The following is a 26,625-nucleotide window of genomic DNA, read 5'->3' as shown; positions in this document are numbered from 1 at the left end:
TCAAATAATTTAAAATAACACACAATCTAAATTGTGGATTCTTTTTAAACCCTCTAGAATTATAGAGTCTCCCCTTTTACTCCAAATAATCTCTTCTTTCCCTTGAAGTTATCATCTACACATAGATGAAAAGTAATAAACCAGTAATCTTCTACCAAAAAAAACCTTATCACATCCCAAAACTGAGATGCACACTTGTCCCTGCTAAGCTCCCACATCCACTTATGCCCACCTAAGAGACATCTTCAAACTAACTGAAGCTTGCACTTCTGTTATACTTCCTATAGCATGCACGCTGCAGAATGAGCCTGGAGGTGTACCCACGTGTCTGTGAAGCCATTTACTTCTTATTGCATTATCCACAGCTACAGAACCACAGTCCAATAAAACTCTCAAACGGATTGCGCATATTTTGTGATTATTTCTCCCTCACATCTCTGAACAGAAGAGATATATAGTACAAACCACAAAGCCTTCAAATAACTTATCAACTAAGAGGTTTAACCTGCCTATTTCAACTGTGGCAGGGTGTGCACTGGTGAAAGGAATCACAAGGATCAGAATCTCCCATTTCTCATCCAGGCTGTGTTCTCAACCAGCGTGAAAGTACTGCCACCACCTAAACGATCACCTCACTTTCTTCAGCCATGCAACAGGGATAATAAATTTCCAGTGGCTTTTTGAAGAATACCTTAGTCACTGTTCAGACTGTGCAGTCTGGAGATGCACAAGGATTACCTTCTCCACCCTTAAAATAAAATACTATCAACTTTCACAGAAAACCATACACATAAAAAGAATGTAGAACTGCTGTTAGAAAAGTGTCCTGCTCCCCCAAGTTTTTACTTATCACAGTATCACAGTATCACTTAGGTTGGAAAGGACCTCGGGGATCATCGAGTCCAACCTATCAACGCAGACCCCATGACTAGACCATGGCACCAAGTGCCACGTCCAATCTCCCCTTGAACGCCTCCAGGGTCGATGACTCCACCACCTCCCTGGGCAACCGGTTCCAATGACGAATGACTCGCTCGGTGAAGAACTTCCTCCTCACCTCGAGTCTGAACCTCCCCTGGCGCAGCTTGAGACTGTGTCCCCTTGTTCTGGTGCTGGTTGCCTGGGAGAAGAGGCCAACCCCCTCCTGGCTACAACCACCCTTCAGGTAGTTGTAGAGGGCAATGAGGTCACCCCTGAGCCTCCTCTTCTCCAGGCTAAACAATCCCAGCTCCCTCAGCCTCTCCTCATAGGGCTTGTGTTCAAGACCTCTCCCCAGCCTTGTTGCCCTTCTCTGGACACCTTCAAGTGTTTCGATGTCCTTCTTAAACTGAGGGGCCCAGAACTGGACACAGGACTCAAGGTGCGGCCTAACCAGAGCAGGGTACAGGGGCACTATGACCTCCCTGCTCCTGCTGGCCACACTATTCCTAATGCAGGCCAGGATGCCATTGGCCCTCTTGGCCACCTGGGCACACTGCTGGCTCATATTCAGGTGGCTGTCGATCAGCACACCCAGGTCCCTCTCTGTTTGGGAGCTCTCCAGCCACTCCGACCCCAGCCTATAGCTCTGCATGGGATTGCCGTAGCCAAAGTGCAGCACTCGGCACTTGGACTTGTTGAATGCCATCCCATTGGACTCTGCCCATCTGTCCAGTCGGTCGAGGTCCCTCTGCAGAGCCTTTCTGCCCTCTAACTGACTAACATCTGCCCCTAACTTTGTGTCATCTGCAAACTTGCTGATGACTGACTCGACCCCCTCATCCAGATCATCAGTGAAGATGTTGAAGAGGACAGGGCCCAGCACTGATCCCTGGGGGACACCACTGGTGACTGGCCTCCAGCTGGATGTGGCACCGTTCACGACCACTCTCTGGGCCCGGCCCTCCAGCCAGTTCCTAACCCATCTGTGAGGTGTATGTGGCTAGATATTCATGAAGACTATAAAACAGCACTGGCAGGGTATGGATGGAACCCTGTGTGCTTCTTTTCAGCCAGAAGCATGGCAGTTAAACTAAGAAGACATTAAGGCACAGGATTTGAACCAGAAAATATAGTTAAATTTCTTTAACAACAAAATGTGAAAAACTGTCACAGCAGGTGAAAAATGCTGGCAACAAAAAATAAGTTTAACTCCAGCCTAGAGACAGAAAGCATCCTGTCTGGAGTCCTAACTACTACATCATACTCACTATTGGATTGGAAAAAGCAGTATTGCAATGTCTGACACCACTAATCCAGAGAGTGTGAGTCTTTTCCTGGCACTGCCTGCACCGAAGGAGCTGGCACCAAGAAGTTAAAGAACAAGTAAGAGACAAAGCAATCCCTGACTGCTGTTTTCAACAAAAGCTGATTAGCCTTACCTGGGAGACAGGGAGCTGAAGCAATACTGGGTCTTTATGCTCTTGCCCAGTTCTCTGTATCAACATATTGGGAAGTGTAATACAATCCCTGTTGCTGCCATTATGAGACCAGCCCCAAGAAGTAAAGCAAATATACTTTCAGATGTATGAGACTAAAACACGGATACAAAGTAAAATCCACTAAATCAGCAAACCACCCCAAATCAGATAGCAGACTGACACAACCATTTCAAAATACAGTAAGTATGCTATAATCCCTACAATGCAAAATGAGGTCTGTCTGATGGGGAAAAAATGAAAAAAAAAGAGAAGACAGGAGTTTTGGCCTGATAATCTGCATGGCAAATTCCAAACCTCACCAAATGAGGCTGCTTGTCTGCAGGATACAGAACCAACTGAGCTGCTGCTCAGTATTGCAATGTTTATGGTTCAGTATTTTCTCCATTTATGAACTGGCAGCATAAACCTCCTTGAAATTATCATTGAAGAATCTAATAAATCTAGCAAATCAGGTTTTTTAATCAGTTTCTAAGAACCTACTTTCAATTATTGCAGCACCCCTTGGAAAGAGAAGCGTGCAGGTTGCTCATTATCACCCTTAAACAAACCTCAGCATCATTATACCATCAATGTTGATGTAAATGTGCTGACCTTCAGAAACAAGACTCATTTACCAAGAGAATACAGAACATGTGTGCAGACAGCAAAGAGATCTGCACACATGTCCAAGAGCATCACAGAGAACAACAGATGATCTTCACTAATAGATGTGTAGATTGCTCATGTGCATGTGTGTGCATCTGCATTTAGTACGTAAAATACCAACCAGAAACATAGGAAACAGTAACTTCAGACCTATCTGGGTCTGCAGGTGAACAGCAGTCAAGTCTTTTCATACCCAGCTGCAATAGAATCCCATCCTATTCTTGTTTATATAACTTATTTCCCAACCTAAACCCCTGACCACCTCTCAGACACCAGAGGGACAGCCTAAAGGGTTATCAGAGCTGAGGATCTGAGCAGTTCTCACAGGCCTCAGCATCCAGGAGCAACACAGCCACCTGCTGCACACCCCCCTGAGCCTTGTTGTGATGATGAAGGAATGGTGTGCAGGGGAAACCTGTCACTTCCCCTCCAGAATCTCTCTCCTTCACAGAAACAAACTGCAGAAGCTCCTATAACTCATGCCACTACTACGTGAAACTTGATTTTGCCATCCCCTTTGCTAAACACAACTGGACCACAGGGGTGCCTTAAGGCACCTTTAAGTTGCTTGTCTGTCCAATATACAGGAGACGCTATAGAAGCACCGAAGTCTGACAGGATCTGAGCAGTTAACGCCTAAAAAACCCCAACAAACAACAACAAACAATCTATCAATCAGAATTGGCCAGTGTTCAGCATGTCTTTTCTATTTGAAGCCTACATCCAATATATGTGCTTCATAACATACCTTCAAACTCAAGCAAAAGTTTGTTTTGATCTGAGGGGTGTGGAGGAAGCAGACTGTAAAGATGCAATCACCATGGGAGCAAAACAGATACAAGAGTAGCTGGCACTTGCAGGGGATCAGATGGGGAACTTTTCACCTACAGCTGTCACACAGCTCACAACTCTTCCTTGGTGCTGTGTTAAGACACAACACGAAACCAAACCCTGTCACAAAGAGCTTAATATACATGGACACAAAATATCTAACTCTGCTCCCCAAAAGTCCTCTTGATGGCAACTGTCTGGTCTACTGAGGCACAGCAAATGGTTTATGTGGGCAAAGCTGTGTTGTGGCCCTAAAAAACAAAGCCGGCCAAGGAAGGAAGGAGGTAAAGTTACTATGGGTGGGAAGTTGACATTTTTCTGGAATCTTAAGGAATTGCATTTCCAGCCATTTGAACTCATCAAAAGGAAAATATTGATAAAATGACACAGGCATCTCTGTAAGAGACTACTGTAAAATATCTCAGTAAATAGCTGCCTCACATAAAATACAACAGTGTGACAAGTGTAGGTAGATGCTAATTTTAGTGGCAAATGCTGTAATCTGATCAATTATCTCTCTCTGTGCTGGAAGCCTCCACCCTCCACGGTACAAAGGGAAGTAGCAATCTGCTGTCAGTAGCACGCTGTCTACTACAACTCATCTAGGGAGAAACAAAGGTCTGACGGGTTCCTTGTGCACACAGCCCACCTCATACTTGAGATCTGGCGACATATAGCAGGTCCCATTAACACTCAATGGAAAGATTTGCCATTAATTTTCAATGTTACCTACATTTTCAATGTTACCTACAGGTATATAAAAATTACCTAGATTCAGGGACAGACCTTAAGGAACAATACATAAAATGGAGGGAAAGCAGGCAAAAATCTGTGCTGAATCTTATATTCTTTCCTACCCCTGGTGAGAAATGAAGCCTTTGCTTTAGATTCAGGGCATGACAGCAGTTTTACAGAAGGCTTTTAAAAAAAATTAAGACTTTTTTGTTTTTAATTAGCAAAGAGAAGGTCACTTGGTCTTACTGAAAGGAACAGTGGAAGGTCATGGATGCTCCCTCCCTGGAGGGGTCCAAGGACAGGTTGGATGAGGCCTGGAGCAGAAGGGGCTCAGGGGAGGTGTCCCTGCCCATGTCCCTTCCAACCCAAACCTGCATTGGGAACAGTGTGGCCAGCAGGAGCAGGGAAGTCATTCTGCCCTGTGCTCAGCACTGGTTAGGCCACACATTGAGTCCTGTATCCAGTTCAGGGCTCCTCGGGTTAGGGGGCATGTTGAGATGCTGGAGGGTGTCCAGAGAAGGGCAAGAAGGCTGGGGAAGGGTCTGGAGCACAGCCCTGTGAGGAGAGGCTGAGGGAGCTGGGGTTGCTTAGCCTGGAGAAGAGGAGGCTCAGGGGAGACCTTCTTGCTCTCTCCAACTCCCTGAAGGGAGGTTGTAGCCACGTGGGGGTTGGTCTCTTCTCCCAGGCACCCAGCACCAGAACAAGAGGACACAGTCTCAAGCTGTGCCAGAGGAGGTTTAGGCTGGAGGTGAGGAAGAAATTCCTCCCAGCAGGAGAGACTGGCCATTGGAGCGTGCTGCCCAGGGAGGTGGTGGAGTCACCATCCCTGGAGGTGCTTAAAGAGAGCCTAGATGAGGCACTTGGTGTCATGGTTGAGTTGCTTAGATGGTGTTGGGTGCTAGGTTGGACTTGATGATCTCTGAGGTCTTTCCCAACCTGGCTAATTCTGTATTCTGCATTCTGTAATTTGTTTTTTTTTAATTTCATTTTATTTTTAACAAATTGAGTTACTCTGCCTAAGCTGAGGAACCCACTGACTATCCTTGTGGAGATCCAGGTGAAGATTTGTGCTGACAACTGTATCTTAAGGTCTCAACTGAGAAATGCAGGATGGCTGCTACCACCAGATGTAGCCCAACTCAACTTTCAGAAAGCACAGGATAAACACTATAGTTATTTGGGTCCCCAAACAATGTATTTGAAATGCACATTCCCTGCTTGCCACTAACTGAGAGCTGAAGAAAATACAGACTCCAAAAAAGTACAACTGTTTACAGTGGGGACATGGCAACACAATTTTGTTCTCCAGCATACTTTCAACATTTACAATTCCTGGAGTTTTGATTTGGGATTAAATTCACTGAGATAAAGTCATCCAAAGCATAACATCCTTCCTCTGTATGTACCCTTCACAAAGAGAGATGCGTGTATACAAACAGGCTGCATTTGATTTCCAGTGCACTCTGCACAACAGCAGCACACTGCGTAGACCAGGCAGGCATTCACGGGGCTGTTGCCTGTGCAATAAAGTACTGATTATATGATCTACCTTTTGTAAAGTCCAAAATTCCAAGTGGGGGAGAACACAGAGAAACTAAATTAGAGAAATGATGAATTTTCTCTTCCCTCTGCCATGAGGATCTGCAACATTCATTCTGAAAACACACTAAGTAGGAAACACTTTTAAAATCTATTTCAGCTCTCCTTCATAGTCTAGAAATGCAGCATCTGCATAGCTATAGAAATGATGTTGTGCAGTGTTTCTATGAACCGCACAGTTCCCCATACTGTTATCCACCTGGGTCATTTCTGCCAAAACTAGAGTCACTGTAACTCAGGTAATTCCTTGTTTCAGTAACTTAAATTCTGACTGATACAACTTCACTACATACTTCCACTTGTGCACTCCACTACATGGCCATGGAAAACAAGCATTTAAGGCATCAAGATATCCAACCCTTGCGTACAAAAATCTCCCTTTACTCCTGCCACTTTCTCAAGGAGGAGCTTATACAAAAAAGGACTCTACTCCCATGTTTCCAAGCTAAAAATCTGTATATGCTGCTGGTGGTAATGTTCACATGGTGCACGGAGCACTACTGGCAGACAGCAGCAGCCAGCCTCCTTCAGAGACACTGCATGAAGATGAGCCTGAAAGCTGCTGCTTCACCCAGCACGTCTCTGTGGAGGTACTGCACAGACAAACAACTGACACACAGCTCAGAACATACCATCCTAGGTAACACTTTGCAAACAAAGTATTTAGTCAGCTCATATCATGTGTCTCAATTCAAAGCATGCTTTACAAAATATCCATTCGAGTGCTTTCATGATGCATTTTTGTAGAGTTTTCTATCTAACATGATTTCCAGTCTTATCTGGGTTAAAAGTAACAAAAACTGGTTGGTTTTTTGTTTTGGGTTTTTATTTGGGGTCACATTTGTTTATCCTGGCTGACTTTCAAAACTATCACACTGTCACACAAATGTTCACCTAATAACCAGCTAGGGAACAGCACAATGACTGGAAAAGCCATCAGGGGATGGCTGCTGCTTTAAGTGATCATACTGTTTGTATGAATGGGAATATGAAACCAAAGCTCTGAGCAGTGCTTTGGAGATCATCCTCTCTCCACTGATTAGAGAGAAAGCCTTGATGAGCACTTCAGGCCAGATAGCAACCTATTAAATGGCCATGTCACACTTATTTTTATCTTTTACTTCTCATAGAAAGCCAAATTTGTTAACAGCAAAGAAACCAAACATAATCTAGAAGTTTCATTTACAAATAAAACAAAAATCTTATGATTCAAGCAAAAATCAATACCGGTTGTGACACAGAAAGTAAGTCAGTTTGCTTTTAGTAATTACCAATACAGATAGCCTGTTATGTGTTCTTCTGTGTAAACTTACACAGCTTCAACACAAATATGAAGTATGAAGTACACGAGAATATTCATTAACATTAAAAACTGAGATCGTGATTTCCAAGTCAGTTACACTTCCAAAACTTCCCTTCTCAGTATTTATACTGGGATTCTTTCTCAACCTATTATCTAAGAAAATAAAATTAAATATTGAACACGTCAGTTTTTAGAGTAACAATAAGGAGAGTGTGCTAAGCTGAGATGGGATAGAGCTCATGTTCCTTACAGTAGCTAGTGTGGGGCTGTGGATTTGTGCTGCAAACAGAGGCGTTTCAGTTACTGCTGAGCAGTGCTTACAAAGAGTCAAGGCCTTTTCTTCTCCTCACACTGCCCCATCAGCATGTAAGGAAGACACCCAGGCAGGACCAGCTGACCCAAGGGATATTCCATCTCATACGAGGTCATGCTCATCACATCAAGCTGAGGAAAGGCAAAGGCATTTACCTTCCCGAGTTACCACCACATGCGGCAGAGCCCTGCTTCACTGAGATGGCTGAGCACCTGCCTGCTGATGGGCAGCAGTGAACAAATTCCTTGCTTTGCTTTTGCTTCACCCATTAAACTGTCTTTATCTCAGCACATGGGTTTTCTCACTTTTATTCTTCTTATTCTGGAAGTCTGAAAGCCTGGAAGCCTCTTAGCCTGGAGAGGAAGAGGCTCAGGGGAGACCTTATTGCTGTCTACAACTACCTGAAGGGAGGTTGTAGCCAGGTGGGGGCTGGTCTCTTCTCCCAGGCAAGAAGCACCAGAACAAGAGGACACAGTCTCAAGCTGCACCAGGGCAGTTTTAGGCTGGATGTTAGGAAGAAGTTCTTTGTAGAAAGAGTGACTGCCCATTGGAATGTGCTGCCCAGGGAGGTGGTGGAGTCACCGTCACTGGAGGAAGAGACTGAATGGGGTCCTTGGTGCCATGGTTTAGTTGATTAGATAGTGTTGAGTGATAGGTTGGAGTCGATGATGTCAAAGGTCTCTTCCAACCTGGTTAATGCTATTCTGTTCTATTCTCTCCCCCACCCTACCAGGAGGGAGGGAGTGAGTGGCTGTGGGGGGCTTACTCATCAGCAAACATCAAACACAGTGTATGGCTGTTAACAACCATGTGTTTGTGCTGTCTGTGTGAATCATACTCATGCTCAGCCCAGAGATGACTTCACCTACTGAGCCAATGGAGAATATTGAGATAAAAAGAGAAAACTGAAAGGTGCCAGTATATTTTAAGACATTTTATTCCACAGAATCACTTTCTGAGGTTATCCCAAATCCAAAACAGATGGAAGCTAATGAGGGAAAAACAGAAAGTCAAAATGTAATTACAACTTTTAAACACACTTTTAGGAATGAACCATTTGTCAAGCTGTGCTCTTGACAGGGAAGTCACAAGACAGGGGAAGTGATTTCTCTGCTAGTGTTTACAGCATAACTAATATCAACAATACTCATCTAAATAATTGACATTTACAGGTCAGATTATTCCAGCCTCAAGTCCAGACAGAAAAATAACTAATGTTTCTTGGAAAAAACATTTCTGAGAAACATAATTTTGTTATTAAGGAATTTGGTAGTTTAGAAGTGTTAGACTTTCCGAGCAGTTCGGTTTTCAATTATTATAATTCCTGACTTGAGGCACAGTAGGAAACCTAAGATTCTTACAGAAATTATACCACTGTCTTTGATGAGCTTTACAGATCAATAAAAATGCTGTGAGCACACAGAGGCCTCTGTACAAGGAGGGCCTCATTTGAAAGGCAGAAGGCAGTTGCACATTCAGTGCTCCTTTCTTTACATTCACTACATTCCTTCTTCTTTCTACTACTGGTTTGCAGTCCTCCATTTAGTTTTCAAGCTACTGAAGAACGCTTATCTCCAACCAATGGAAAGTACCTTTCCAAGAGTAATGTACTCCCAAATTGCAGAATCCCTTTACTGTAACGATTTGTTGATTTACTTTCTCATGTGAGGCACCAAATCTGTGCAGTGTTGTCTTTAGCTTACCAATGCTTTTATTTAAGTCTATCTGCAATACTCCAAATAAATGTCACATTCTTGCCATTTTTACAGGCACATTTTTAATTCCTTCAAAAGCAGACACAATTCTTGGTGTTTCTTAATACTTCTCTGCACTCAGTGACTTTTCTAAAACAACTGCCAAAACTTCAGTAAGCTCATTAATGTCTGAAAGGCCCAACTTGCATATTCAATGCCTCCTTCCTCAGTGTAGGACAGGTTTCAATCACTTCCTAATCATGCGTTTTCCTGTTCTTGCTTTTCCCCCTCTTCAATTTAAAAAGTAAAGCGTACTTGATCTAGACTACTTTTAATTAAAGGGCCTCTTTCCTTATAGGGTTTTCCTGAAAATATCAGAGGCACCTTCTAGTGCTCTTGGGTCCTCCTACGCTATCCTCCTACTCTTAAACTCCCTACAGAAAATGTGTGGCTAGGTCTGTAGATTCTTTTTGCATACCTTCCACTGCTGGCATCTTGTGCAGTCTTTCTTTACCCCAGGTATTTTTTAACAATTGCATACTAAGTGCACAGGTTGCATTTGACATATTTCAATGTCTGATGAAAACAAGCAGCAACAGAGGTTCTGCTGTGAATACGTTTGGACTAACAGGTCACCGAATATAAAGGACAATTTGTCTTAGGCAACAAATTAACTGAATTGTGAATCATCTTTCCAACTTCTGCAGTTGTCTGAAAGTACACATTTGTCACCCATTATATGACATGGTAGGATGACTGCCACTTACCTTAAACAGGCATTTATAAAAAGATAATCTTGCTGGCTTTCTATTTCCTTATTCAGAAACAAGATATGCTACCATACATTTCATTATTAATTGCAAATACTTATAAAGCCACTCTTTCAGTCAGTCCCAAGAGCCCTAATGTTACTAATCCAAGTATGAGAATCTTCCTTTTAGCTTACGTATATGTGATCATAATGTTCACTTTTGACCACTATTTGGTTTTGAGCCTTCTTATTATTTGTATTTTTGCCTATGTGCCCAGACACTGATGGATCTTTTAAGGAACTCCAGTTGTACTTGACCAAATGATCTTCAAGCCTGGAAGAATATATAAGCTGCTTAGTTTTCATAGGAATAGATATTCTGATGCCCAGCTAAATTCAGAACTTTACTTTTATGTAATATGCATACTCATTTAGTAAGTCATTTGTGATTCCTCTCCAGTGACTGTAATCTAAAGCAACTCAAAGGTTTTTAGCTTTGCCTTGTGAAGAGTTATAGCCTTGAACATGTTATATAATAGAAACTACATCGCTGTTCATCGTTCTTGTCACTGATGTGCATTTGGAGCATTTATAAGCTCCTAGCACTTTTTGGACTACTCCTCACTGCAAACACCTTGCACATTTTTCTCACAGAACTCAGGCTGCTTGTATCTTGGTGGTTTAGTCACTTATTTTTCTTCTGATTAGAGATGAGTCACACAATCTAGACTTTTTGAAAAATCAAACTGCCCTTCAGTTACCAAGTACCTCCTTTTCTAAGATCTAATTACTTGTTTTCTCAACCTTGTTTGTTATGACAGGATCTGTCTTACCTAACTTTACCCAGCTAAATGTTATTCACTCTGTCTTAAAAAAGGCCTCTCTCATCGCAGGGATGGGTCACCAGCTAGACATGCCTGTCTCCTTTCATTACATATAAAACCAGCATTAACAGCTAACAAACTCAGCTAATATATGGCCTGGAGCAAGTGAAACAAAAGTCTATGGCATTAGTTTACCCACTTGTCTCCTTAGAGACAGGATGCAAACATACATGCTTCAAAGCAGGCTGAAATTCAAGTGCAACCTCAAAACCAAAATTCCCTAAAACACATTCTCCTCCTCAGGCCCGCCTGGGAACGCTCTCTCTCTGGGAAGGTGCTTTGAGGTTTAATGGTGCATTTTTCTTAACTATAGAAATCAGATACACACTAATTCATTTTGGATATCATCTGTTTTCTTTATCTTGTTTATGGTTCACTGTGATTTGTGAACCTGAACTTTTACTTCCACTTCTGAAGCTAGTTTTGCCTGCCACCTCCACTGAGAGCTTCCAAGCTCTGTGGGTGAAAGTAATTTTATAATGACTTTCACTTTGTTTCTAACTCTCTCTTTTAGTGACCTTATTATCAGTTCACATCGGTTATGGCAACTGAAGAGTTGCCAGGTGGTTACTTTTGCTCTTTTAAATTATTCATATTGGTTACTTTGACAGGAGTGATGTACATGCTGGAAATGCAGATAAATCAGAGAGGGACACAAAGCCTCCCTCAGTTTTGGTTCCTGTGGCTAATCTAAGGTATCTGAGAAGGTATTTTAATACTGTAGACTATTTTACACCTTGCAAGCTCCACAGAACAAAGAATATATATTCGTGTGCACTACCTAATACATTTTGAAGGACATTTTAATATTAACAACAATATCACATCTTTTTTAGTAGCATCCTAGGGCCATTTCAGCAAACATGGCTTATTATTTGTTTGGGCAATGTGACACTTCAGATTTGTCTTTGCCTCCTGGAAAAGATTTCTCCATCAGTCTATCACATTTTTCTAAGAATTAAGAATATTTAGAGTTTTTATTTCCCATTTCGCCTTAACTGTTATATTCATTCCTTGTAAGTTGAGCAAACTACCCAGTGAGTACAACTCAGCCATTCTAAACTCAATTACTATAAATTATGTCTATTTCCTAAAAATGCTTATACAAAACAAATACAAGGTGAGTAAAATCTCAGTTGCATAGATTAAACCTCACTTTAGGATCCTCAGGTGCTTAGTTCTGTAAGTTTGGGGTTTTTATCAGTAGATAATTAGCAACACAGAAATGCCTGTAAGCATTTCACGGTCTCTCACAACTTTTACGTTCTAACAGAGACAGTAATGCCTTCTCCCAGGGCATTTAACAGCATCAGCCTTCCCCCTTCATCAAGACTGTGTTTGGAAGGGATCACTTACTTTGTAATACGGTCAATGTTCGCAATTTGCTTCTGGTTCCGGATGATTTCAATTGCTGCCCAAAGATGCTGGATAGCCTTCGTGTCTGCCTGCCGCCTCTTCGTTAAGCGTGCCATGACCTGCGCACGTGATCAGCTGCAGCCCAGAAATGGAAACAGACACCAACACGTTAATGATGAAATGAATTCCATGGGGATCACATTGCAGTAACTATGGTTAACATACAGTAACCCAACTGGTATGCTGCAGCATGTCTCTGTATGCATGAAGAGCAGTAATGCAAACATGAGAAACAACACAGTTTAGAAGAACCCCTTTCACATCACATAATCTGTAAAGGACAAAAGACAAGCAGTAAAAACTATCAAATCAATAGGAAATGACTGAACTTATCAAAAAGATTACAAAGAGTCACATAGCTCACATCTCAGTTCCCTAAAATTTGGTAGAAAGCAGAATCTTTCCTAGCCTGAAGCTTCCACGCTGCCCAAAACACTTAAAAACTGTGAGAGGTGCTTGACTACATCACACAGTGTAAGAATGAACTCTGACACTGAGAAACACTTGGACCCCCAGTTTCATATAAAATACTGTTCTCAGAAGATTACTTTCACATAGTTATCGTTTAGGATTATTTTAAAAACCAATCCATTCTATGAGCTGAAACTAGAATTTGTATATTCATGGGTAACAAATATTTAAAAAAATACTTTGGAGCCATTCCCTTTGCTGTCACACACTGAAACCCAACAGGACCAAAGTGCTTCTGATGGCATTTACCCATCTAATCAACCCTGAACGGGAACATAATGAGCATCTGGCTTTGTTTACACATTTTCCAAAGGCTCACAGCAATGAGTACAGACAAGCCATAAATCGCCTACAGCCCTACTACAGGCAGAGAATCCCTTTTTAAAAGCTTAATGATGCATTTTGATCACTAAGTAACTTTCTTCCAGTGCCACCACTTCTTCAGTGGAAAAAATGACTGATTTATGACTGCTACCAAGGTCTATAGTTTATTTTAGAGGTCTGTCCTCAAAGTGAACTGTGAGTTACATGTGCAGATATGTGTAGGTAGCAGAACATTAACTTCAGTAACCCAAAATAATGCAAAAGCATTACACCATCTGTGCAATGTTATAGGGATTTAAGCATTAAAAGTGTCCCCCCTCTCAAATTCAGAAAAATGAAGCAGATTCGAGTACTCCCTCAGCTGCAGCAATGTAATTTTCAAGTCCATGGGACGTACAGTTGCTTGTCAACTTCCAGATTCAGGAGAACCAGCACAAATGTCCAGTGTGTGAGTAGGTGTAAGAAAATGTGTCTTAGAGGTTAAAACCCACAAGAGGCTGATTCATCCCTGCAGTGTTCTAAAGAAGTTGGAACTCCAGAGACTCTCTTTGAAACCACAATACTGAAATGTACATTTACATATAAATACTTTAAAATGCTTCTCATGCCCCTCTTTCACTATAGCCTTCATTTCAATATTGTGGAGACAAACACTAAAACCTGAGGTAAACCTTAATTTCCTGCTTGTGACTTGCCAAGCATCAGCTTGTTTAGCTACAGCATCCCCTGTCCACACCAAATTATTTGCTTCATGTCATTTCTGTCCTGATCCACTAGCAAGTTTATCGTAGGATACAGCTCCTTGGAAAAAGGCTGGCAAACAAAACTCAAAGGTGGCTAAAAATCTAAGCATCTGTATCAGCATAGTGTGCCTTAGGTTTTGCAGACATCCATGGGACATACAGAACATAAGGGGTTTGCTAACCAAGGAAGTTTTGTGTGGCTGACATGCCAGCTCACACACGTCCATCACACACTCACCCACACAGGGCATAATTTATCTTCCCAATTTCTATCTCCCTAACTGTTCCTGAGAGCAACCTGAGTAAGGCTTTACTTTATTTTATGTTTTAAATCTCTCTGCAATATCCTGTGTACAACTTTCTGGAAAGTACACCGCTCATTGTACACAACTTTCTTCAAGAGCTCAATGTGACCATGTTTCTTACAGACAGGGTCAGCAAAGTGGGCTTTATCTTGTGACAGCAGGCAGAATGGCTTACCCTGGCAAAGCACCCCAGCTAAGCCTGCACTGCTTGGTGGTGGCAACGGTACAGCAGTGGCAAACCAGACCTACTGTCAAAACAGCAAGGCTACTAGGTATTAGACACACTTGGCCAGATCAAATGCTGTACAGCTGTCTGTGGCAACAGCAGTGGACATGGGAATTTGCACTGCAAGTCAAAATAAATAAAAATCACCTTGCAGCACATCCAGGGATTTAGCCAAGGAACCTCCTGACCTGATGCTTCATTCAGTTTAGCTGATGTAAGGTACTAAGGTACTAAGTTTGGTCAGAAATTCTTCCTGCAGAGAGAAACAACTGAAAGGTAGTAAAATCTTGCCACACTTAAGCTGTTGAACACCACTGTCCCAGCAAAATGATGCTTCTGAAAATTTAACTAATGAATTGGACTTGCACTGAAGCAGACGGTGCTGCAGTTGGGTGCTGCTGCTCTGATGGGAGCTGCTAATTAAGAGCTGACAAGTAGTAGCTTGTGAAATCTTCTGTTTGTTCTTCGCCGCAAGCCAGGCTACCTGTGGTGCTTGTCGGTTTCGGAGCAAAGTCAAACAGGTTAAACCTCATCCCTGCCATTAGCCCCATTTGGCTGAGAACTGGTATGCTGCTAACTGCAGTGGATCCTTGCCACTAGCTTCTGCCTATCAGCCCCACATCCCTGGGGCTTGCTACCATCACTTCCACATGAAATGGTGAAAAGATTTCAGGCTCAAGAGGAGGAGGAAGCTAGGCTCAGTCCTACTTTTTCTGGCTTTCATGCTGTTAGATTGGCTGAGTTTGGGCAGTTTGGAAACTTGCTAATATTTATATGCACATTATACTATGGGCTGTGCAACTTCTTGAAGTGTAACTTTTTATAGTAGGCATAAAACTGCGTGTATCAGCAGTACAAGTGCTTCCAAATGTTTAGTGCACTGTTCTTATATTAAAGAGGAGTTTCCTGTCAAAATCCAGATTATAAATTGGTGAGTTGATGTAGAGCTCAGGTCCCTGGACTTCAGAGTCTTTGATGTACTCCAAAATTCTGCAAGCTTATAGTTTACAATTTAAATTGCTGTTAAAAAGTATCTTTCATCACCAGTTTAGTGAGAGGGTAAACTTTTTTAGTCTTCCCTTCCTAGAACAACTGAGAGCAAGTGTTAACTACCCTGATTTTACCTATGGAAGGCGCACGTTCAGATGTTTTGACTGAGCGGCAGCAAAAGTCTTGCTTGGGGAGAAAAAACAAGAAAGTTTAACTTTAGGTCTGTCTTCCAGATCACACAGTTGAGAAGTGTGGGGATTAGCTGCTTGGCCAAGGATAAAGCTTTTGGGAAGAGTAATCTCGTATTTTGCTTACCATTGACTTGTCTTCCCGAGTGTGCAGTACTGCAAGCATCACCTAGCACTAGCTACGAACCTGGCAGCAGGAGACCCTCTTCTGCAAGAGCGCAGCTTATCAGAAATAAAGATTCTGCATGCAAAGTAATTTTCTAATGGTCAAGTAAATATTTTTTGTATCATTAGATATTTCTTCTGGACTTAATCCCAATCCACTAAATTCAGAAATGCATTTCTGCTGACTTCCCAGGGTTTTGGAGTAAATTGTTAGCTGCTGACTGCTCCTACACATCCTCACAACGCGGTGTTCAATGCTATTAGTGAAGCTGAAAGGTGTAACAAAGGCTCATGGCTAAACCAGGCAAAATTTTTTTGTTAATTAAAATAAACTCAGAAAGTCAGAGTATAAATTAGCAAATTACCAAATTCTTCACTACATCTTTTTGTATTGATTGATTCATGCTGTCATTTTGGAAATTATGAAACTACAGAATGTTTTTGGATGTTGAATGTGTTTCAGTCCTAATGTAAATCTTCTCACTGCTAGATTAAGGTGTATACACTGCCTATTCAAAAGTGGAATTTATTAGCAGAATTATCCTCAATATTTCACATCTGCCAGTGAAATAATCCTGCTAGCATGTGCAATCACACCTTTGCATTTTCTGATTGCTAGGTTTGTAACCTCAGTGGCATGCAACATTGAGTGAGGTTTTGCATAGCTCCGTAAAGTGCAGTACAGACAAAAAATAGGACTCTATGAAATCAAAACTGTAGTCTCTGCAATTTTTTTTTCCCCTACTTCAGTACACAGAATACAAGAAAGCTTTTGCTGTTACCTGGTGTCATTCCAAGATGGCAGTGAGCCACTGCAGAAATCAAGAGCCACGGACAGTAGAGAACTGAAGGCCCCAAGAATACTTTTACTACACATATGTGTAAGTTATATTTTAATGCCTTGATTATTGCATTTACTTAATCTCTATTGCATTTCATTCAAAATGACTAGGTAAGCACCCCTCACTGATGCTAAGGCATATGATACTTGAATTTTAAACTCAGACATTCTGAACCATCAGTATACAAATAGTAGAACTCTCTTTCTTTTACTTTTGCAACCAAACCTGAATTTTCCTGTCCCCATGTTGTCGTAGTTTGGGCTGGGTGCCCTCTGCTACAGGGGTGTTTCCTGTGTCCAGAAGTCCAGCCCAGTGGGTGGACACAGGAAATTAGGTTATTTCCTACCATGATCCCTTGCACCACTATAAGTTTCGCAGCGGGGTCTGGCACTTCCTCTTTTCTTCCTCCTCCGTCAGTTGGTAACATGGGGGAGAGATCTCCTGGCTTTGGGCCTGGCTAGGCCCAAGGCCACGGGGGGATGGGCAGTCTCAGATCTGGCCAGCTGAGACTAGCCTAGCAGTGGGAGGGGGAAGAAGGAGCCCGGGGGGTCTCGGGTGTACCCTCAGGTAGGGATGGGATTTCTCTGGGTCTGTTTTGGGTTCTTTTCTCTTGTCACTGTATTTCTAGCTCTCTGCACGCACTCACCGTTCTATTTAAACTTTCCATCACTTTTGCAATCTGTTTGTCTGAGTCGTTATTTCTGCTCGTGGTGGGGAGGGGGCCTGCCCCAACCCATTACACATGTAGAGTCACCATGGTAGAGAGAACTTGACAAAACTGTTGAGGTGCCATGTTAAAAGAAATCCTCTAAACAAGTGTAAGTGCAAGTCAGTGTAAACAGTATAACAAAACCTGAGATGGAGTACCCACAACAGCTGCTGAGGACAGAATAACGGACACAAATCCAAAACAAAGGCTGTCAAAATTGGGGCAAGGGGGGTTGCTACCTCATACAAATACATGTACAGGGCTAAAATGCAATCCTGTATTCTGCTGCCCTCCAGCGAGGCTCAGTCTGGAATTTCACAGACCATAGCAAATGCTGTCCTAAAAATCAGAAAAAAGCAAATATCCTTTGTTCCCATCTGGCAGAAACCAGGGAAAAAAACTTTATCTAGCAACGTCAGTTTGGAGAACAACATAGGTGTCAAGGGAAGTCAGAAAGTTGAAAGGGCTGAAAGTAAATAGCCAAATCTATTACTAGTAGTGCAGCTACACCAACTTCCTTCAGCTGACTACTTTTTGTTGCCAGTACTCATCATTCTTTACCCCACACAACCTGCCTAGGTAAGCTGAAGCACATGAGGTATTTTCCGATAAAGACTTGTCTTAATATATTTTTTGGTGGATAGAGGTTCCACATTAATAATTTAAAATAAACAATGTTTTTCAGCTTTTAATTGGTACTAAATGCACAGAGATTATAATTTCTGTTAGTAGCTAGTAACAAAATTAGTAGTTAGATAGGAAGATCAAGAAGCACAAGAGTTTTCATTTACATGAGAAAAGCTGCACTGGGGAAGGTTTAAACTGGACATTAAGAAACATTTCTTTACTGAGGGAGGTCAAACAGGATTCCTAGAGATGTGGTCAATGCCGCCAGCCTGTAGGTGTTTCAGAGACATTTGGTCAGTGCATTTAAAACAAGCTTTAGCTTTTGGTCACCTGTGAATTGGCCTGGCAATTGGCCTAGATGAACATTATAGGTGCCCTCTAAATGGAAGCTAGTCTAGTCTAGTCTTCTAATTTCTATTCTATTCCATTCCATTTTGTTCCATTCCATTCCACCAAGAAAACACACACTGTGAATGCATTTAGCAAACTTCTGAATTAACCCAATTTCAATTAAAAAAAACATTCTCACCTCTGTGCCCGGAAAGATCATGGAGCAGATCCTCCTGGAGGCACTATTGTCACAGAAGAACAGTGAGGAGGTGATTGGGAACAGTCAGCATGGCTTCACCAAGGGCAAATCCTGCCTGACCAACCTGGTGGCCTTCTATGAGCAGGTGACAATGTTAATAGACGAGGGGCGAGCAACTGATGTAATTTCCCTGGGCCTGAGCAAAGCCTTCCACACTGTCCCACACCACATCCTGGTCTCCAGGCTGGTGACACATGGGTTTGATGGGTGGACCACTAGATGGATACAGAACTGGCTTGATGGCTGCACCCAAAGAGTGGCTGTCAATGGGTCCATGTTCCAGTGGAGGCCAGGGACAAGCAGTCCCTCAGGGATCAGTCCTGGGACCAGGCTTCTTCAACATCTTTGTGGGGGACATGCACAGTGGCATTGAGTGCACCCTCAGCAAGTTTGCTGATGACACCAAGCTGTGTGGTGCAGCAGACACGCTGGAGGGAAGGGAGGCCATCCAGAGGGACCTGGACAGGCTGGAGAGGTGGGCACAAGCCAACCTCATGAGGTTCAACAAGACCAAGGGCAGGGTCCTGCAGCTGGGTCAGGGCAATCCCAGGCACAAATCCAGGCTGGGCAGGGACTGGCTGGAAAGCAGCCCTGAGGAGGGAGCCTTGGGGGTGCTGGTGGAGGAGAAGCTCACCAGGAGCTCTCAGTGTGCACTTGCAGCCCAGAAAGCCAACCAGAGCCTGGGCTGCAGCAGGAGAAGTGTGGCCAGCAGGGCAAGGGAGGTGATTCTCCCCCTCTGCTCAGCTCTGGGGAGACCCCACCTGGAGTACTGCCTCCAGTTCTGGAGCCCCCATTACAAGAAGGATATGGACGTGCTGGAGCGTGTCCAGAGAAGGGCCAGGAGGATGAGCAGAGGGCTGGAGCACCTCTCCTGTGAGGACAGACTGAAGGAGTTGGAGCTGTTTAGTCTGGAGAAGAGAAGGCTCCGAGGTGACCTAATTGTGGCCTTCCAGTATCTGAAGGGGGCTCCAAGAAGGCTGGGGAGGGAATAGAATAGAATAGAATAGAATAGAATAGAATAGAATAGAATAGAATAGAATAGAATAGAATAGACCAGACCAGACCAGACCAGACCAGGTTGGAAGAGACCTTCAAGATCATCGCATCCAACCTATCATCCAACACCACCTAATCAACTAAACCATGCAACCAAGCACCCTGTCAAGTCTCCTCCTGAACACCTCCAGCGATGGCGACTCCACCACCTCCCCAGGCAGCACATTCCAATGGGCAATCACTCTCTCTGTGTAAAACTTCCTCCTGACCTCCAGCCTGAACCTCCCCTGGCACAGCCTGAGACTGTGTCCTCTTGTTCTGGTGCTGGCTGCCTGGGAGAAGAGACCAACCTCTGCCTGTTTACAACCCCCCTTCAGGTAGTTGTAGAGAGCAATAAAGTCACCCCTGAGTCTCCTCCTCTCCAGGCTAAGCAGCCCCAGCTCCCTCAGCCTCTCCTCACAGGGCTGTGTTCCAAGCCCCTCACTAACTTTGTCGCCCTTCTCTGGACTCGTTCCAGCAAGTCAACCTCCTTCCTAAACTGAGGGGCCCAGAACTGGACACAGGACTCAAGGTGTGGCCTAACCAGTGCAGTGTACAGGGGCACAATGACCTCCCTGCTCCTGCTGGCCACACTGTTGATGCAGGCCAGGATGCCATTGGCCCTCCTGGCCGCCTGGGCACACTGCAGGCTCATGTTCAGCCTACCATCAACCAGCACCCCCAGGTCCCTCTCTGCATGGCTGCTCTCCAGCCACTCTGACCCCAGCCTGTAGCACTGCATGGGGTTGTTGTGGCCAATGTGCAGAACCCGGCACTTGGATGTGTTCAATCTCATGCCGTTGGATTCTGCCCATCTGTCCAGCCTGTCGAGGTCCCTCTGCAGAGCCTCTCTACCCTCCAGCAGATCAACTCCTGTCCCCAGCTTGGTGTCGTCAGCAAATTTACTGATGATGGACTCAATGCCCTCATCCAGATCATCAATAAAGAGGATGGGGCCCAGCACTGATCCCTGGGGGACTCCGCTGCTGACTGGCCGCCAGCTGGCTGTGGCACCATTCACCACCACTCTCTGGGCTCGGCCATCCAGCCAGTTCCTAACCCAGCTCAGAGTGCTGCTGTCCAAGCCATGGGCTGACAGCTTGGCCAGGAGTTTGCTATGGGAGACTTCTCAGGATATCAAGCAGTGATAAGACTAAGGGGAATGGAATGAAGCTGGAAGTGGGGAGATTCAGGGTAGATGTGAGGAGGAATTTCTTCACCATGAAAGTGGTGAAGCCCTGGAATGGGTTGTCCAGGGAGGTGGTTGAGGCCCCGTCCCTGGAGGTGTTTAAGCCCAGGCTGGATGAGGCTCTGGCCAGCCTGATCCAGTGTGGGCTGTTCCTGCCCATGGCAGGGGGGTTGGAACTAGATGATCCTTGTTGTCCCTTTCAACCCTGACTGATTCTATGATACTATGATTTGTTGTGGTTTGGCTAAGTCTTGCTTAGTTAATGAAATTAAGCTACACTAAATAAATAGTTTCCATAATGGAGCATGCACTAGTATCAATTGCTTTTAAAAATCTGGGGTTTGCAAAATGATGCAAGTTTCTCATGGAGATAAGCTTCAGCTGCCATAGTAACCAAGCCCCTTATATCCAGGATGATGACACACTGGTATTACACAGCCCTTAGAGTGTTCATGTCCAGAAGACTACTCATCATTGTTCAAAGACATTCTGTATACAAGACAGTCCAGCAGAACTAACTTCAACATCACTAAACAACAGAAAACTCATACAAAGTATAGAAGACTGTCCTACACACTTCTTGTCCCCTGTCACAACCGAGCAATAATGAGTTCTCAGCAGATTCGTCACCAACCATACGAGCTCCCTAGCTGCTGCTAGTGGCACTGACTCTCCTGAAGGAACGCACAGATGCACAGACACACAAGTAAGTTATGCACATATCCTTCAAGAGTCTTGAACTAACACATTTTACCTTCCATTTGCCACACACTAAGAGCATGAAGAGCGTCAGTTACAGAAGATTAAGTGACATGTGGAGGTAGGATCATGTTCTGAACCCACGCTGCACACTAATACAGGCTTTCTGTGGTTTAATAATACACACTACCAAATTCCCTGTGTTCCAAGGCAGTCTTCAGCTAGGCCACAGGAAGATGCTCGAGGAGAATCCATGGAAGGAGTTAACGCTTAATGAGCAGTCTGAGCTATTTCCCCATATAGACAAGCCCTTAGTAAATAGATGCTTCCTGTCCACTCGCTTGGCTGCAGCGAGCAGAGATGATTAACGCAGCTATGCATCCTGACGGGCTCCAGTGCTCACTTGGTCGTAAAAGGGGAAAAGACACAGCCAAAGAAGGTTGACGTTGCGGGTAGGAATTTCAGTTTGGATGATAAATAGATGCCACTTTGATTCTGCAACTCTAGTAAAAGTGATAGGTGGAAGACATCTTAGAAACTGCTAAGAAATGTAAATGAGAAGAGCAGCTCTCTCTCCTAAAGCAGGCTTCCGATCATCATCTTTCTTTCTGTTCTGAAAGCTAAGGAGCTGGTTATTCTGTAAGCCTAACTGAACTGATACAATAAATTTCTCCATCACTAAGTAAGGTATAGTAAGTACAGTATGCTAGCATAAATAAATAAATGAAGGGGTTTTCAAGGTATATTAGCAGGGAATGTAACTGCATAAAGTCAGTTCCACACTAAGAGATCAGAAGGAGATACATTTTCCAGGCTGGAGAACTAGGAATGTTTGGAGAAGCACTAAATCATCCATTGCAGACTGTGTAAGCAATATGGTGAAATAAGGACTTGATGTTGGCTTCTGGCAGTGTAGCATAAGACTCCAAATTGCCAGGTTTTCTTCTCTTTCTCTGAACTGCACAAAACTGACAGTATCTTTAAAGTAGAAATTGTGATTCCGCTGCTAGCAGTGGGATTTAAACCTTAGATGTTTTTAAAAAACTATTCCTCTACCAGGCTGAATTTTTATTGACAAAAGGCAGCTGAATCAATTTTTGTTGCTCTTTAACAAAAATGAAGACTGCCTGAACTTGTTTCTTTCAAAGCCATTCTCTTTAGCCTCTCCCTCTCCATAAATAAAAGCACGAACTGCACAACTCCTGAAACTGCTCAGATACTGAATTATTTGAAAGCCAATGTGCTGTGCAGGCATGACCACTTTTCTCCAGGAGTCAGGCCATAAGCAGCGTTAGCCAGAAGAGACTTTCTCTTATCAACAGCTCTTTTAGGGATAGTTAATACTATATAAAGAAAACCAGTGAAGTTCTAAATCAACTAAGGTTTCCAAACTGAAGCTCCTTCAAGCTCATAATGCCTGTGCTCACCCCTCAAAACTTTTACAATACGCTCAGAACGTATGGAGTTAAAATACATTGATCTGTAATACAGGTAAGAGGAGCCAAAGACAAATCACCAAATCTTGCAGGCTTTTGCAGCATTAATCAAAAGAAACTTTAAGGCATGGAGAGTATCAAATTGTAAAATCTGAGCTTTAGATCCTGCTTCTGAAATTCAAGATGAATGTCAGAAACAATGGACCTGAAAGGTTCATGCAATGCTTCCCCAGCTGTGGGACAGTTCAACAAAACAAGACCAATAGAGTGAATATTACATTGTAGAACTGGAACCTTTCCCCAAGTCCTCACTTTGCTTGGTTTTATTCTCTGTGTGTTTCAGAGAGTGTATTTCCTAAGTTAGGAACAGACATCTGTCTTAAAAGTACACTCCGAAATATATTTGGACTGTACGTGCTCTCCTTCATAGGAGGTACCCAAACTCAACAATTATACACATTCCAGGAAAGCTTTCCTCTCCTACTGCTCCATTCATCACTCCTTACTGAAACCTTAATCCCTACCCATTTCAAAGGTCCATTTTGATATCTTTTTCCATTGACATTTCAAAAATTCTTTATACCTCAAAAGCAGGTAATTTATTTTGTTTGCACTTTCTTACTTCAGATTGCCCTCAGATCTCCCTGCAAAACATTCATGTCTGGACAAGGACACAGCTTGTCTAGAGGACAATTTACAGCCACATGAGAACCGCAGTTTTCATGAAAAACACTGTACAGCGATAAACAACTGCATTCATAACTGAACAAACCCTTAAGCAGGACACAGACAAGTAAAATCATGACCCTTTTCTTATGATCTTTGCTGCAAATGCTGGTAAATTAAAAGTAGAAAAAAGATTAAGTTTCAAACCCAGAAAATTTATGAAGAGAAACTTTAAAAGCAAGAAACAAATATTCAAAGAAACAATGATCTTCCAAATGAACTGGTCTGGTGATGAAAATGTGTTGCCATCACTTCAGCTAACATCAGTTTCTCAGCAAACCTGGAAATGTGAAGAAAACTTTGTCTTACAGGTTAGCATTTGCTTCCCATGAAAAACTGTAGAGAGACAGGAGTCAGGACAAGAGCATCATGAACCGACTTGAACCTGTTGCTGTGACCCAGACCATGCTGCAGCCATGCCAGTTTCAAAATGAAAGTACTCACTGCAGCAGAGTGTGATGGGGCTGGAACTTCAGATTGCCCCATGGGAGGCTTCCTGTTCCAGTTGCTACTTCTGGGTTCCAGGTTCCTGGGTGGGGTCTCTTTTCTGCAGGCATGGCAGCAGAAGGGGGGGGCACTCAGGGAGCTGCTGGCTTTGGGTTTCTGTTTCATGCTGTTTTTTTCCTGTATGTCACTGAGCTTCTTCTGCAAATAGGCTAAGCTAAGGTAATCATGCATTGTATTATTAGGTTAATTGGATTATTAACTAAGGTAATTACGCATTGCACTTATTATATCTTATGTTACAGTAAACTCTTACCTCTTTATCTCAGCGCTGAGTTTTGTGTGTTATCTTGCCCTCAATTTGTGTTGGGGGAGCAGGCAGGTTAGCCCTTGCAGGAAACCATTACAAAGAGGAATATATTGCTGAATTTTCTAACTAGCTCCTGGTGTGGCTGATGCCACAGTGAAGGCTGGCAAATAGGCTTTTCTGGCACAGAATTTTTTTCCAGTACCATATATGGTATCTGAGACTGCAGTCCCTAAATTTGTTGAGCTATTTGTTTTAAAGATCTTGGTGGGAGTTCTAGTGTGATCTTTTTTTGATACATTTTATATTACCTGTGACTTTCAGATGCTTCCAACTTCTTACTTCTTACCTGAAGCCAACTTAAGAGATCTTTGTTTTTTAATGCAGAGAATTCTTCTCAAGTCTCCTCCAGGACCAGTGGAGGGTGAACTGAATTATGCACTTTTTTGATACTGAAAGTCTATTTCACATCAGCGTGATTCTTGCATTTTATATCTGCTCGAGAATATTTCTATGGAAAACTTATTACATTGACCATTGGTTTGCTATTATGTTGTAATGCATATCCATGGCATATGCTAGAGCTACAGGTCAGAGAGACAAGAGCCCTCAGCAGCTCTGTGAGATTACAAACTTCTCACAGGTAAAATGATGTTCTGCCCCTCCTCTAGCAGGTGCAGAAGAGGTTTCTTGTTTTCAAAGAGTTACTCCTTAGGAAAGTAGTTATTTTCTCACAGGGCTGTAACTTTTATTCTCACTTGAGTCAAATGCATTAAGAAAACTAATTCTAAATTAGGAAAGATACCATAACAGTAGTGATTCCCTTGCAGGCTTGCACACATGCTTTGATTTTGATACATTTATGTACTAAAAGTCATTCTAAAAGAGTTTAGGCTGTGCTCAGTCTCTGTTTCTATTTCACTTGTTGATGCCTTTTTCATAAACGTTTAATTTAATGTTTCATTTTGCTTTCTTGAGTATGACATGACATAAAGTGAGACTGTGAGAGCTCCTTTATGAGGAACATGGTTTCGTTGTTTCAGTGATGCTGGGGCCCTGCTGGGTGCCCAGAGTCAGTGACCAAATCCTTCTTCTACCCTATACCAAGAACTCTGAGAGAGTTTTCACTGTTTTCACCTCCATTAACAGAAGCAGAATGTGTCTGTGCCAGTGACGACAAATGCTGAAGGGAAAACATAAGGAATCCCGAACTTGTCATTTTAAAGACAGACCACAAGCATTGCTTTTACCCATTTTTCATCTGTTGTTCCAGTGCTGTGAGATTCTGACTTTTACCGCCTCCTTTCTCGTGTAGACAACCTGCTCTATTAGTTGTGGGTTTATAATCTTCACTGAGCTTCAACAGGAGAAAAAAACCTCCATTTGTGGAAACCTCCCAGGCAGTGTTTGTCTGAGGCTCTTGCCACCACAGTGGCCACCCATGTGTCAGAGCACTGCTTTAAAGTGACTGCAAGGAAAGCTACCTCCCAGTCCAGCAGTGTGGTTGTTAAACCAGACACTCCTGTCTTCATTAGGGTTCATGTGCTTTCTGCAGCCTTGCAGTGTAACTGTTCTGGTGTGCTAAAGGAGACACTGACAGTCATGTCAGTCTCTGGATTGTAGCTTCTGAGTTTATGACAGATGGGAAGCCAACAGAGGAGTTAAAATCCTGTGAATCCACACACAGCTTATAGCCAGTAGCCATCTGGCTGGGGATCTACATAATGCCATGAGAGGATGAGAAAAAAAAAAAAGGTAGTTCCATTTGCACTTTCATTTCTCTTCCCTTTCTTTGTGCTTCCTGTGCTACTTAATAATCACATTACAGTCATTCAACTATTTCATACAGGTTAAACAACTATAGTGTTTTCTTGCCAACACTTCCCACACAGAAAAATAAACTCAGTACTACACAAAAAGTCCAACACATGATGACTATCAAAATGGGCAGCCTTTATGAGAAGTGGAAGTATTGGAGGAGCGAACAGAGAGCGGAAAGCACCAAATCCCCACTCAGCA

General features: G+C 43.0%; 1 protein-coding gene across 3 annotated transcripts in view; it reads right to left on the bottom strand.

The window, feature by feature from the left end:
• ZMYND11 (zinc finger MYND-type containing 11) overlaps positions 1 to 26,625 on the bottom strand; it is a 98,149-nt gene that overhangs the window by 41,012 nt on the left and 30,512 nt on the right. For all 3 annotated transcript variants that reach the window (XM_068145737.1, XM_068145738.1, XM_068145739.1), the window contains exon 2: positions 12,532 to 12,666. In XM_068145737.1, the coding sequence (XP_068001838.1) occupies positions 12,532 to 12,647 (116 nt within the window). In that variant the 5' untranslated portion in view covers positions 12,648 to 12,666. The remainder of the gene's footprint in view (positions 1 to 12,531; positions 12,667 to 26,625) is intronic.

The sequence above is a fragment of the Melanerpes formicivorus genome, unplaced genomic scaffold, assembly GCF_026170545.1.
Source record: "Melanerpes formicivorus ecotype bairdi unplaced genomic scaffold, bMelFor1.0.p_v2 SCAF_13, whole genome shotgun sequence".
Lineage (NCBI taxonomy): Eukaryota > Metazoa > Chordata > Aves > Piciformes > Picidae > Melanerpes > Melanerpes formicivorus.
This window is presented reverse-complemented; position numbering and strand designations above follow the sequence as displayed.